The 12,768-nt window shown below is 38.2% G+C and overlaps 1 protein-coding gene across 4 annotated transcripts in view; it reads left to right on the top strand.

The window, feature by feature from the left end:
• The window catches only part of DPP4 (dipeptidyl peptidase 4), an 85,234-nt gene that overhangs the window by 32,811 nt on the left and 39,655 nt on the right, over positions 1 to 12,768 (top strand). For all 4 annotated transcript variants that reach the window (NM_001039190.2, XM_015110130.3, XM_077956053.1 and 1 more), the window contains 5 exon segments: positions 5,265 to 5,317; positions 5,428 to 5,500; positions 6,265 to 6,385; positions 9,379 to 9,539; positions 11,056 to 11,168. In NM_001039190.2, coding sequence (NP_001034279.2) covers positions 5,265 to 5,317; positions 5,428 to 5,500; positions 6,265 to 6,385; positions 9,379 to 9,539; positions 11,056 to 11,168 — 521 coding nt within the window.

Here is a 12,768-nt window from a genome sequence, read left to right as displayed (position 1 = left end):
AAACTTCCCAGTGTCCAGGTTCAATCCCCAGATCAGTAAACAGAAGTTTCTGGGGTAATGCCAGAATCAGTACTTTTTTCTTTTTTTGAGACAAGGTCTCGTTCTGTCACTCAGGCTAGACTGCAGTGGTATGATCATGGATCACTGTAGCCTCAACATTTTGGGCTTGACTAATCCTCCTACCTCAGCCTCCTGAGTAACTCAGACTACAGTTGTGCACCACCATGCCCTGCTGTGCCCTGCTAATTTTCAATTTTTTTTTTTTTAGAGATAGGGTCTCACTATGTTCCCCAGGCTGGTCTCAAACTCCTGTCCTCAAACGATTCTCCCACCTCAGTTTCCCCAAGTGCTAGGATTACAGGCATGAGCCACTGTGCCTGGTGAGCATCAGTATATTTTCAACTGTCATAGGTGATTGTAATGGCAACCAGGGTTGAGAACCACTGAATAACAGTTGTCCATGTTAAAGACTAACATATGAAGGTAAGGTAGAAAGAGAAAGATAATTCCAGCTCATCTTACTATATAGCCCAGTTCAGCAAAAGCCATTTGATGTGCACTAATGCGTGTATTCCCCTGGTGGCCCTTAGTTGGCCAGCCAGGGTTGGAGATTTGTATTTGTTGTGTCACTGGAATTTACCCGTGTATTTAACTGGCTTTTGCTTTTTACACTCTGTCCCCTTCCCCCTGCCATCTGTACTTCAGACAGTATCCAAAGTACTACTTTTAAATTCTAAATTAGTTTATGCCACACCTATGCCACTTACAGTGGCTTCCCATCACACTCAAAATAAAACACCAGCTCTAACCCTGGCATCCTGAGTCCTGTGTGATTGAACACAGTCTGCCTGACTGAACACATCTCCTACCCGCTTCTCCTGCACTCTGCATGCTTGGCCAGTGCTTCTCGCCTCACCTTCACCTGAGGAACACTTGAGGAGCTTTTGAAAAAACATATCTGTGGCCTACCCTAAAGCAACTAAATCAGCATAGCTGTGGGCCTCTGGAGATTCCACGGTGCTGAGTTGAGAACCTGTAAGTGCACAGCTCTTTCTTTTTCTCAAGCATCACCCTCATTCCCATCTAAGGGCCAAAGCACTTGCTATTGCTTCCTCATGGAAGCTTCTCCATCATCTTATGCTTCTCTCTTTATTAACTCAGGTCCATATTTGTTGGGTCACTTTGTCAAACATTGCCCGCTGCCACGCTCTTCCAGCCACACCCCACTAATCAGTCTCTGTCACGTTAACTCATTTTAGTTTCATCACAACATTTTGTGATATTTTGTCATTGATTTATTTGCTTATTTGTTGCCTGCCTTATTTGGTGCCATTTTCCCTGTGATTTATTCACTGCCACACCTCTGTGCCTAGGACAGGGCCCCATAGCAGTTGCTGAAGATCATTGATAAATGAATACATGTTTTATTGCAAAGTGCTAAATGATAAAGCTATTGAAAGTAGGGATCTATATCTTCAACATTTTTTCCTTTTTTTTTCAAGAGGGTCCAATAGAATTTTCTGTACAGCATATATATTTTGACTAAGTGACTCTTATGAAACGTATCTAGAAAAAATAAAAGTCTAATTTGATTACATTTCCTTGGAGGTCTACCTTTTAGTGTTTTTTAGATCCTACTATGTGACTTCTCCATGACTGAGTTAGTGTTATCGCTTCTAAGTTGTGGCTACAAATAAATAAACAAGCAAGTGAGTGAGTGAGTGGATAAGTACCCCCACAGTCTGGCATGAATGCTCTCCTAGCATCTCTGCTCATTACCTAGTGCTCTGAAAATCCTGATAATAGTTGTCATCGATTCCATGTTGACAATGTTCCACAACCCTGCTAAGTGCTTCCCATGAATTCTCATGCATCTGAGATTGTTGCTGGCATTATCCTCATTTGTCTAAAAAGAAAATTGAAGCTTAGAGAGAAGCTTGCTTCACATTACACAGTGAAACCTTGAATCCAGGTTAGAAGACTCCAAAGCTTGTGCTCTTAAATGTGATCTTTTCTATCTTTGCATTCAGCTTCTCTTTGCTATGATGCTCTTTTACTCTTTCCCAGCCACCCTCTGTCACTAACCTCAGCCAAAGAATCTCTTTTCCATAATCCTCTCTGCCTCTCCAAGGCCTAATTTATGATTCCTGCGTCTCCCACCCACCTCCATGATATCTCTTGGCACATCCTATCGTGATTCTTTTATTGTCATTTACTATTTCATATCCTCCATTCCACTATAAGCTCCTCCACGGGAGGGACCCTGTGTTATTCAGTAATGTCTGATAGATGATAGCTGCCAGTGTTTATAGACTAAATAGAATAATGAATCTGTTTCAAAAGATGAAGTGAACATACCGAACATCATGGCTTTTCTTTTACAACCCGTGATGGTTTGTCATGCTCAATGATCTCAGTCCATCTTAATATTTTTAGCTGGTACCACACCTTTTGGCTTTAGTGAATATTTTGCTTGAGGTTGCCCAGAAACAAGCATGGGGTGTGTCAAAATAATCCAGGATTCAGGAAAGGAATGTATGACTAGCAAAAAGTAGAACTTAATAAATATTTGTTGACATGAGAGGATAAGAGGGTGAGAAGTGATAAACAGTGAAGGTTAGGAACTCTGACTTTGTGTCTCAGCTCTGCTGTTATATAGCTGGGTGTCCTTGGGATACCTGTTTCATCCATCTCGTCCTCATTGGTACAATTTGAATTTTCCTGTAATTTGGTGTATTTCTTGAACACTCACTATGTGACTTGCACTAGAATAGATTCCAAGCATCCAAAGATAAATAAGATACAATTTCTTACCTCTAGGAGTATGGTAGAGAGGGCAGACATACAGACAAGTACCTTATTTGAAAATATCTTGGCCGGGCGCGGTGGCTCAAGCCTGTAATCCCAGCACTTTGGGAGGCCGAGACGGGCGGATCACGAGGTCAGGAGATCGAGACCATCCTGGCTAACACGGTGAAACCCCGTCTCTACTAAAAAATACAAAAAACTAGCCGGGCGAGGTGGCGGGCGCCTGTAGTCCCAGCTACTCGGGAGGCTGAGGCAGGAGAATGGCGTAAACCCGGGAGGCGGAGCTTGCAGTGAGCTGAGATCCGGCCACTGCACTCCAGCCTGGGCGGCAGAGCGAGACTCCGTCTCAAAAAAAAAAAAAAAAGAAAAAAAAAAAAGAAAATATCTTTAATTTATATATGCATCTATATTCAGACATAATTTTTCATAAATGCAAATATGTGATCATATACATTTTTATCTTCGGTCTTATTTTTTCCCTTTTTCACTTGGCTCTCTAAAGTCTAATATATATCTCTACATATTTTTATATTTTTCTTCTTGTTCATATAACTCTATGAAAATATATAGGATGTTTTTAGTTATTGCTTGGTCTATAAAAATAAAATCCTATACTTTTTTGTAAATTGCATTTCTCACTCAATGATACCATGTGAAACTCCTTCCAAGTCATCTGGTTAGCTCTGATTCATTTTTTAAAAATTAATATCACTTTATTTTTCAGAACAGCTTTAGGTTTATAGAAAATAAGCAGAGAGTTCCCACATACTCCCTTATCCTCCCTCCCCCACTTGCCCCTATTATTAATGTCTTGCATGAGTGTGGTCCATTTGTTACAACTGATGAGCCAATATTAATATATCATTATCAATTTAAGTCCATAGTTTACATTAGGCTTGACTCTTTGTGGGTTTTGACAAACATATGTCATGTATCTACCATTATAGTGGTGGATTCTGACAAACCTATGGCTCTTAACAAACGTATAATGACATGTATCACCATTATAGTATCATACAGATGACTTTGACTATGCTAAAAATCACCTGTGATTCCCCTATTCATCTCTTCCTTCCCCCAGACTCCAAGCAACCACTAATTTCTTTACTCTCTCCATAGTTTTACCTTTTCCAGAAACTCATATTGTTGGAATCGTACAATATGTAACCTTTCCACGTTGGCTTATTTCACTTAGCAATATGTGTTTGAGACTCCTCCATGTCTTTTTGTGGCTTAATAGCTCATTCTTCTTATCTCTAAATGAGGTTCCATTGTATGGATCTACTACAGCTTGTTTATTCACTCACCTGTTGAATGACATCTTAGTTGCCTCCCAGTTTTGGCAATTATAAATAAAGCTGCTATAAACATTTGTGTGTAGATTTTTGTGTGGGCATAAATTCTCAACTCATTTGAATAAATAACTAGGAGTTTGCTGGTAAAGGTATTTTGCCTTGGAGTTTTCTCTATGTAAAGCTTCTTATATCTGGATTCAATTTGTTTATTAAATATAAGACTATTCAGAATTTTTCTCACTTTTGAGAAATTATTTTTTAAGAAATTTTTTCTTTTTCTCTAATTTTTAAAATGTATTGGCAAAAAAATGTTTATAATAGTCTCTTATGATCTTTTAATGTCTGTGGAGTCTGTTGTAATGTCCCATTTTTCCTTCCTGATACCAGTCATTTGTGCTGTTTTACCCCTAAGTTTTACCACATTTGCAATTTTACTAGTCTTCTCAATGACTTGAGTTTTGGCTTTGTTGATTTTTTCTATTGTTTGTTTTCTACTTTATCAATGCTTTTACCTTTATTATTTCATTTCTTCTAATTACTTTGGATTTAGTTTGATTTCCTTTTTTAAAAAAATTTTATTTCCCTATGCTTCTGCAGTCACTGAAAGTTTGACTTTCATCTCTAGCTTTTTGAGATGGTTGTTAAAATATTGATGATACATGTATTTTAATTTTAATTTGTCTTGCCAGGGGGCTTTCAAAAAATTTATAACACTTTACATTTCATCATCAGCGTATGAAGTTAAACATTTCTTCACATCACCATCAGCAATAGCATCATATATCTTTGAAATCTTTTGCTGATAAGATAGGTGAAAAGTGAAAATTTACATTTTTCTAAGTAGGCAATCTTAGCATACTATGGTGAGTGCTAGGGATAATGTTTGTACAAAATGACATTTTTGGTGCACTGTGGTACTGGGAAGGCTCCTTGGAGGAGGTGGTGCCAGAGCTAGGTTGTAGATGAACTCCAGAGGAGTTTGTATGAGATGATCTCCAGGATACTTTTGAGTCCCAAAATTCTCAGAAGAAATGATAAGATATGAAAACATGTGAGAATTATACAATCATATATTGCCAAATCTATCGTTTTGGTCTCCTATAGTGAGTGGCCAAATTATCAAGAATCACAGAAGCCTGAAATGTCTGTTTTCTTTCATAGCAATGGAGGCATTCCTACACAGCTTCATATGACATTTATGATTTAAATAAAAGGTCAGTGACTTCCCAATAAAATCTATTAGGCTTTTCTACTGTCATATTTTTAAGGAAACCCCAATGTGAGTTACTCTTTTTGGTAATGTTTCCTTTCATCTTCTTTCCAGGCAGCTGATTACAGAAGAGAGGATTCCAAACAACACACAGTGGGTCACATGGTCACCAGTGGGTCATAAATTGGTTAGTGAGTCTCTCCAGTTGTCAGAAAAATATTGGCTAAATTTTTCATAGGCAGAAGTTACTAACCCTGATACAAAGCAGTCATCTTAGGAAGTCAATACTTCACTCTAGAATATAGTGTTATTGCCCAAGATAATATTTTACTAGCTTAACAAAATAAATATAATTCCTGAAAGTATCCATTGGGAATATTTATTCACGGGAAAATGCATATTGAACTCTTAAGTTCTAGTTATCTATTGTACTTAGATATTTTCTGAGTCACACCTGCTTTCTGCTAGTTCTGTGTTCTTCTGTGTTACTATAGATATACCTTTAGGTTCTATAGTGCTAGGAGAATGTCAGAAGTCCAAAAGAATCTTAACAAGAGGATCTAATGTTTGTCTGCAGTTGAACTTCTCTCTTCCAGAATGCAACTGCCTTCCCTCTACTCACTCTCCCAATAAAGAAATATACAAGCATATATCATCCTGTAGAAGTGGTCAGCCTTCTCGGTCTTCGCATATACTTTAGCATTCAAATAGTGATGGTTGTGTGCTTCTTATTTTTAACACATTATTAATAGTTTTAGGATTATTTTGGGTTTATAGGCTGTACACTTGTAATTTAAGAAAGAGAGGGAAGGAGTAAACGACTCTTCCTGTTTGAATGGAATATTTGACTATGGTAATCCTTACATTTGCAATAGATAAGTGTTTCTAAAACTCCAGGATAAAAACATAACATGTTATTATAGATATCAATGCTTGTTTTTTTCCTTCTAGGCATATGTTTGGAACAATGACATTTATGTTAAAATTGAACCAAATTTACCAAGTCACAGAATCACATCGACTGGGAAAGAAGATATGATATATAATGGAATAACTGACTGGGTTTATGAAGGTAGAAACTTTAAAGCTTTTTCAAATCAGAAAATCTATAAGCTTTTAAAATAGTTAAGTGTTTCTTTTGCAATGGGAAAATTTAAATGAGATTCAAAATAAGTTGCATTGTTTAAAACGGCATCAAACTTCTCTTAGAACTCACAGCACCAGGTGTCTCCTAGACCAAGAACTTAACTATTCCTAGCACTCCTCTGTCCTCGTTGCCTGACAATACTCCTTTTGTCTCTGGTTTATTGATACAAAGGGCTTTTCTGTGTAGATAGACCTTTTCTGCCTTTACTGGAACATAAAAGCCTCCAGAATAACATCAGATATTTCGTTAACTAGGCCTATCTAACCCAGAAGTTACTAAGGAAAGCTAAATAATCCCATCACATTGAGAAGATGATAAAATAATATCTACAGGTTGGAGAGAAAATGCCTATTTCATAGAGGATTTGTATTTATTTGAACTTGGACAAATTATGATTTCCTGTTTTTAAGAATGAAAAAGCAATTAGAAAGGCTTAGGAAAAAGTGACTAATAAAACTAAAAAAGTTAAAAAGGAATATTCTCCCTTTCAGGATACAGAGTTGTAGAAACTATTAGGAACACATTTTAGAAACTTAGAAAATATTAGAAAAACATTTTTTATGTCTGTATTTGCCAAGATAAAAGGCATTCTGGGGCTGTTCCAAACTGTTCACAAGGTTTCCTCATACTTATTAGAAAGACTCATCTATATTTCATCGTAATATTTTTTTCTTCTTTGTAGTTTAAAAAAATAGTTTTTCTTCATGACTTAATTGTAGTTCTTACCAAGTCCAAGTCAAGTTTAATTGACTCATTATAACAGCAACAACAAATCACACTGAAAGAAAGATAAATTTTCATGTCCTAGAAATAAGTCCTTGACTAAAACTTACAGTGAAATTTACTAACACTAGCTACTTAGAGATTCTTTAACCCTTGGACAGCACAAACCAGTCTCCAGGATCATTGACAAGAGTGGCCTCTTTCCAAAGCTCTGACCCTCCCTCAGAAACAGCTGGCCCTGTGGAAGATAAGAGGGCAGCTAACACTTTCATTCTTTCTAAAGTGGATGATCGCTGGAGGGAGACTTTTGCATGTTCATGACGAGGCCATTCTCATGCAGAACAGCTTCACAGTTCCAACTTGGGCCTCTCTAATAGCTTCAGTTCCTAGAAGGAAATTACTATATTGTCAACACAGAAAAATATGTCCTGCATTCCAAATAACCACTAATTCAAGACAAAGATCACTACCTGCTACTTACACTTACAAGTAATTCTAAAAACCAAAATCTTGGTCTGATTATATTGATTTTATGTAACTGCAGCTGTGTTATAGACCGCAGTCAATGGGTAAAAGTTACAAAGAACGATAAGTCAACTCAGTATGAACAAGTTCTTAGTATAATAGCAACCATGACTTGGAGTCATAAGGGCTGGGTTCTAGTTCTTGTCTCAGGCAATTCACTGGATCACTCCATGCCTCAGTTTCCTTCTCTGTGCAATGAGCTATGAATCATCACTCAGAGATCTTTGTGGAGACTAAATGTGATATGTTTTGTAAATTCTAAATTGCTACATAAGCGTGTATAGATCAATGATACAGATATGAGACAGTCAAAGGAAGAATAGGCTGCTTTACCCGGTAGTAGGTTTTCTGTTACTGGAAATACTAAAATAGAGGCAGGAAAGGGCAATATAGCACGGAGATGAAAAGCATGAGTCAAAGGAGATTTTGGTTGGTTTTTGATTCTACCAATTCTTAGCCATGTGATCCTAGACAAATTTCTGATCCTCTTCAAGCTTGTCTCACTTTATCAATACAGTGGGTTATTGTGAGCCTTAACTGAGGTGATAGATGTCAATTGCTTATCAATACCTGGTGCATAGTTAGCACTCATTGAATGTTAGCTGCTCATCACAATAATTATTATTACATTTTATTACAGTAATTATTTTTGCTATTATTCTTGTTGTTGAAAAAAAGCATTTGGAAATAACTTGTAAGGAAGTATCAGGCATCTGAAAACTGATTAGAATGCATGATTTTCCAACCCTAAGATTCTAGTTTCTATGCTTTTGCTTTTACATTTACACTTACATGAGACTTGTGGAATATATAGGAGTCTCCACTCAGTCTACTTAACTCCTCCCTTCCCGGTTGGTAAAGGAGTTTTCAACATATTAAGAGCCAGTGATTAAATGTCCCATGTGAAGATGCCTTAATAATCATAGGGACGAGCTATCTTTCCCAGAGATTGAGAAGAAGCCCAACAATGTACTGGAAAGCAAGATCCTGTCGTTTATTTGCCTCCCTCTTTGATCCTCTTCTCTTACCCATCATGTATAAGACCTTCTTCTCTTATACACCAGAGCAGTGTGTTAATCTAAGGGAGTTTTCAGTTTCTGGGCTGGGCAAGGAGATGTTTCTCAGTAGGGGTCTCAATGGAGCTCCTTGCCGTTCTAAATCCATCCTTCCCACACCTTGTTTGTGCCAAGAGTAGTAAACTCTGGGCACCATATTGGTTTGATAGCCTGGAGCTACACACCACCCACCAGTACCCTGCGGGCTCAGTACAAACTGAGCCCAGTTGGGGAGAGTATGCTGGCATGTTGACTGTTTGAAAATTAGAAAGGAGAATCAGCCTCCTGTGTGAAATTTACTTTTAGTATGTTTTGAGGCATAAATTTAGAGGATTATAAGATAAAGAAAAAAATGTAGAGCTTATATTAAATATTGCATGCTAAAATATTCTAAAATGGTCCAACGGGTTACTTATTTTTACAATCCAGATATATCCTTGAAGATTTTATTTTTATTCATTTGTATTACTCTGATTTTGGAAGCCCAGCAAATGCAAAGTGGTTCATTAGTTGAACTCTACTGTAATTACTAAAGCTAATGAGAACAATATTTTGAATGCCAAAGCCAATTTATCAGCTACTTCTTGTAACAGAACAATTTATGTCTTTTTTCAGAGGAAGTCTTCAGTGCCTACTCTGCTCTGTGGTGGTCTCCAAACGGCACTTTTTTAGCATATGCCCAATTTAACGACACAGAAGTCCCACTTATTGAATACTCCTTCTACTCTGATGAGTCACTGCAGTACCCAAAGACTGTACAGGTTCCATATCCAAAGGTCTGTGCTCCCGTTCGTACAGTGGTTCCATGATTTGATGGGAAGAGAATGGTTTCATTTAATCCCTTCCTGCTAATGAAAATATTGTCAGTCTCTCTTCAACAGCTTGCTGTGATTACTCTTGCTGAAGTCAACAGCATCTGGCAATTTTAAAGTATTTTTATTATCCCAGGAAAGAGTGTGATTTAAGGTTTTGTAATTTCTCCAAAAACTTTGAGGAATGACAAGCAGAAAAAATGGGGAAAATGCTTTTGAAAGAGATAAGGGGAATGAAAATGTTTGAATGGAGGAAAAGAGAGGCTATAATTGAATCAGAAGCTCATCTCATTTGTAGAAGTTGGATTGTGCCCTAGACGAAGTTGCAAAGCTCGGTTATATATCAGATTGTATTACTAATTAACGGGATACATGACTAGTTTTAGTGGTTCTATTATAGATTTGGCACTAATGTAAATTTTTCATGTCCTACATTTGGAATAATAGTGTCACGTCTTGGTTTTCAAAGCTGTTCTCCCCCTCAGGGTTGCGTGTTTACTAAAATTGAAGAGCCTTGTTAAGCAGTGTAAGCCAGGGAAGATGGAGTTTAGAAGGGAACCAGGGATTCTTCACTAGTACCGTAATAATAATGGCTACAGTATTGTCTGCCGGAAAATCTAATAGTAAAGTGTTTTTTCTGTAAGAAATTTGGAAAAGGGGATTTTTATTTTTACCAACTCACTCAATTTGCTTTATGAAGAGCTGCCATTTTAGGAAGACAGAGGAAGTTAAAAGAAAAAAAAAGATCAGAGACTAAATATGGAGATGTGTTTTCAGTGGAATGTTATTTTTTGATGAGCGAAACTGGCACACACAAAAAAACTCCATAAAGTGTTCTCACTAAAAATATCATATTATTTCTAACTAATCTGTCAATCGAAGATCTATGTGTATATTTAAAAAGGTTTTATAGGTTTCAGTCATAATATTGATTGTAAAGCTCCATCATAGTGAACCTGAATTTAGAGTGGAAATGATGGCTTCCTAATTGACATCGTTGGCTCAGGTAAACTGATTTTTCTGGTGGATGGTGTCTTTGGCAGAACCCAAGGTGTTCTTCATACTGACAGGCGTCAAAGACTTTTGGTCTCAGGGAGACAGGGTATATTTGCAAATAATAGAGTTGATTTTAAGAGGTTTATCTTTGCTTTCTCAAAGTGATAAATTATAAAGGTATAAGCATTCATTATTTAAACAGAAGTGCTTTGGACCTTCCGGTTTTATATATATACTCGGTGTGTGTGTGTGTATTGTGTGTGTATATATATATACACGTATTCTGTTTCTGCCTGACCATGAAAAGGTTGCATTTCATGACTCTCCCTTATGTTCATTTTATTTATATTAAATTGTTGGAATGTGTCTGATTGTGATAATTTTATGGCCATAATGCAGACATTTTGTGCTGTTTTAAAATATGTGCAATGATGTTACTTTTTTTTTTTTTGTCAATACCAATTCTGTGATTGTTTTTTCCTAGGCAGGAGCTGTGAATCCAACTGTAAAGTTCTTTGTTGTAAATACAGACTCTCTCAGCTCAGCCACCAATGCAACTTCCATACAAATCACTGCGCCTGCTTCTATGTTGATAGGGTAAGACTCTTGTCCTGAATGCTTGGCTTGTAAACAGTTTTACACTTTCTAGGGAGAACTTTTCAAAAGTGAATGGCAGAGTGGATCACAGCTGTGTCATGCCCACTGACAGTCATTCATTCTTCCCTTCAGCGACTCTTTCTTGAGCATCTTCACGTCCTCAGGCTGGGCACAACTCTAGAGATGAGGATGACAATGGACAGAGCAGCCGGTCCCTGGTGTCATGTAGCCTACATTCAAATTGAGGGAGACAGACAAAAACCAGATAAACAAAGAACAGTGTAAAATGCCAGTAGTGATAAATGTGGTGAAGAAAACCTGAGCAGAGCAAAACGGATGGGGCTGATGAGGGAAGGTCAGGGAAGCCTCATGGATAAAATGACCTGTGGCAGTGATGTGAAGAGCAGGAGGGCTCCATCCCCACTGATAGCAGGGGGCAGAGGAAGAGCAAGTGCAGAGGAGATGTGCTTGGGGTGTCGGAGGAACTGCAAGGAGGCTGGGGTGACTGGAGCCTTTTCAGTGAACAAGAGAGTGGAGCGGACAAGGTCAGGTCCCACAGAGCCTTGTAAGGCCTAGAGAAAATACAGGAAATCTGTGGGTTAAGTTTAGGGAGCTCCAAGGTCATTTTGTGCTCCAAGACTTCACTTGCTGGAATCATGTCGGTGGTTTGAAATTCCACCAGGGAGCACCTTCAGCCCCTTGTTTATTTTCCTGTAAAGGAACCAATGTACTGGGTACAATTTATGGCTGGCTGATAGCTCCATATTCACTCATTTCTGTTATTTATTTGGTCTTGTTGCTGTTTTTTTTTTTTGTTGTTGTTTTTGAGACGGAGTCTCGCTCTGTTGCCCAGGCTGGAGTGTAGTGGTGCCATCTCGGCTCACTGCAACCTCCGCCTCCCGGGTTCAAGTGATTCTCCTGCCTCAGCCTCCTGAGTACAGCTGGGATTATAGGTATGTGCCTGGCTCATTTCTGTATTTTTAGTAGAGACGAGGTTTCACCACGTTGGTCAGGCTGGTCTTGAACTCCTGACCTCATGATCCACCTGCCTTGGCCTCCCAAAGTGCTGGGATTACAGGCGAGAGCCACCGTGCCCGGCCTGTTGCTGTTTTTAAATAACAACTAGCATACATTGAGTACTCACCATGTGCCAGACACAGGGATTATCACATGCTTTATCTTAGGACTCTTCAAAGTCACTCTGTCTTTCCAACAACTATCATCGTGTGCCTGTTCACAGATAAGAAAATGAGGCCTACAGATTAAGAAAATGACGAAGTAGGAATCTGTATTCAAACCTGACTTTCTGGCTTGAAAGAACAAGCTATCAGACACTGCTTCGTGTCTCTCTCTGGGTGATTACGGCTGGTGCCCTAAGATTCCCGAAGGCACCGTCACAGCAGGGTGGAAGCATCCATTTTCTCTGGGGTTGCATTAACTACATCAGGAAGGCTGTGGGCTGTGCTCTGTGGTTAGTAATGCATTATTTTGGTTAGAAATATCTGTAGTAACCCATTCATTTGGGGGAAAATCAATTAGTAAGTTTTTAAAAAATTTTCTGGGTTTGTCCAATGGAGTAAAATTTTACCCAAAGGTTTCA

The sequence above is a fragment of the Macaca mulatta genome, chromosome 12 (assembly GCF_049350105.2).
Source record: "Macaca mulatta isolate MMU2019108-1 chromosome 12, T2T-MMU8v2.0, whole genome shotgun sequence".
Taxonomy (NCBI): Eukaryota; Metazoa; Chordata; class Mammalia; order Primates; family Cercopithecidae; genus Macaca; species Macaca mulatta.
Note: the sequence above shows the minus strand (reverse complement) of the source record. Positions and strands in the feature narration are given on the sequence as shown.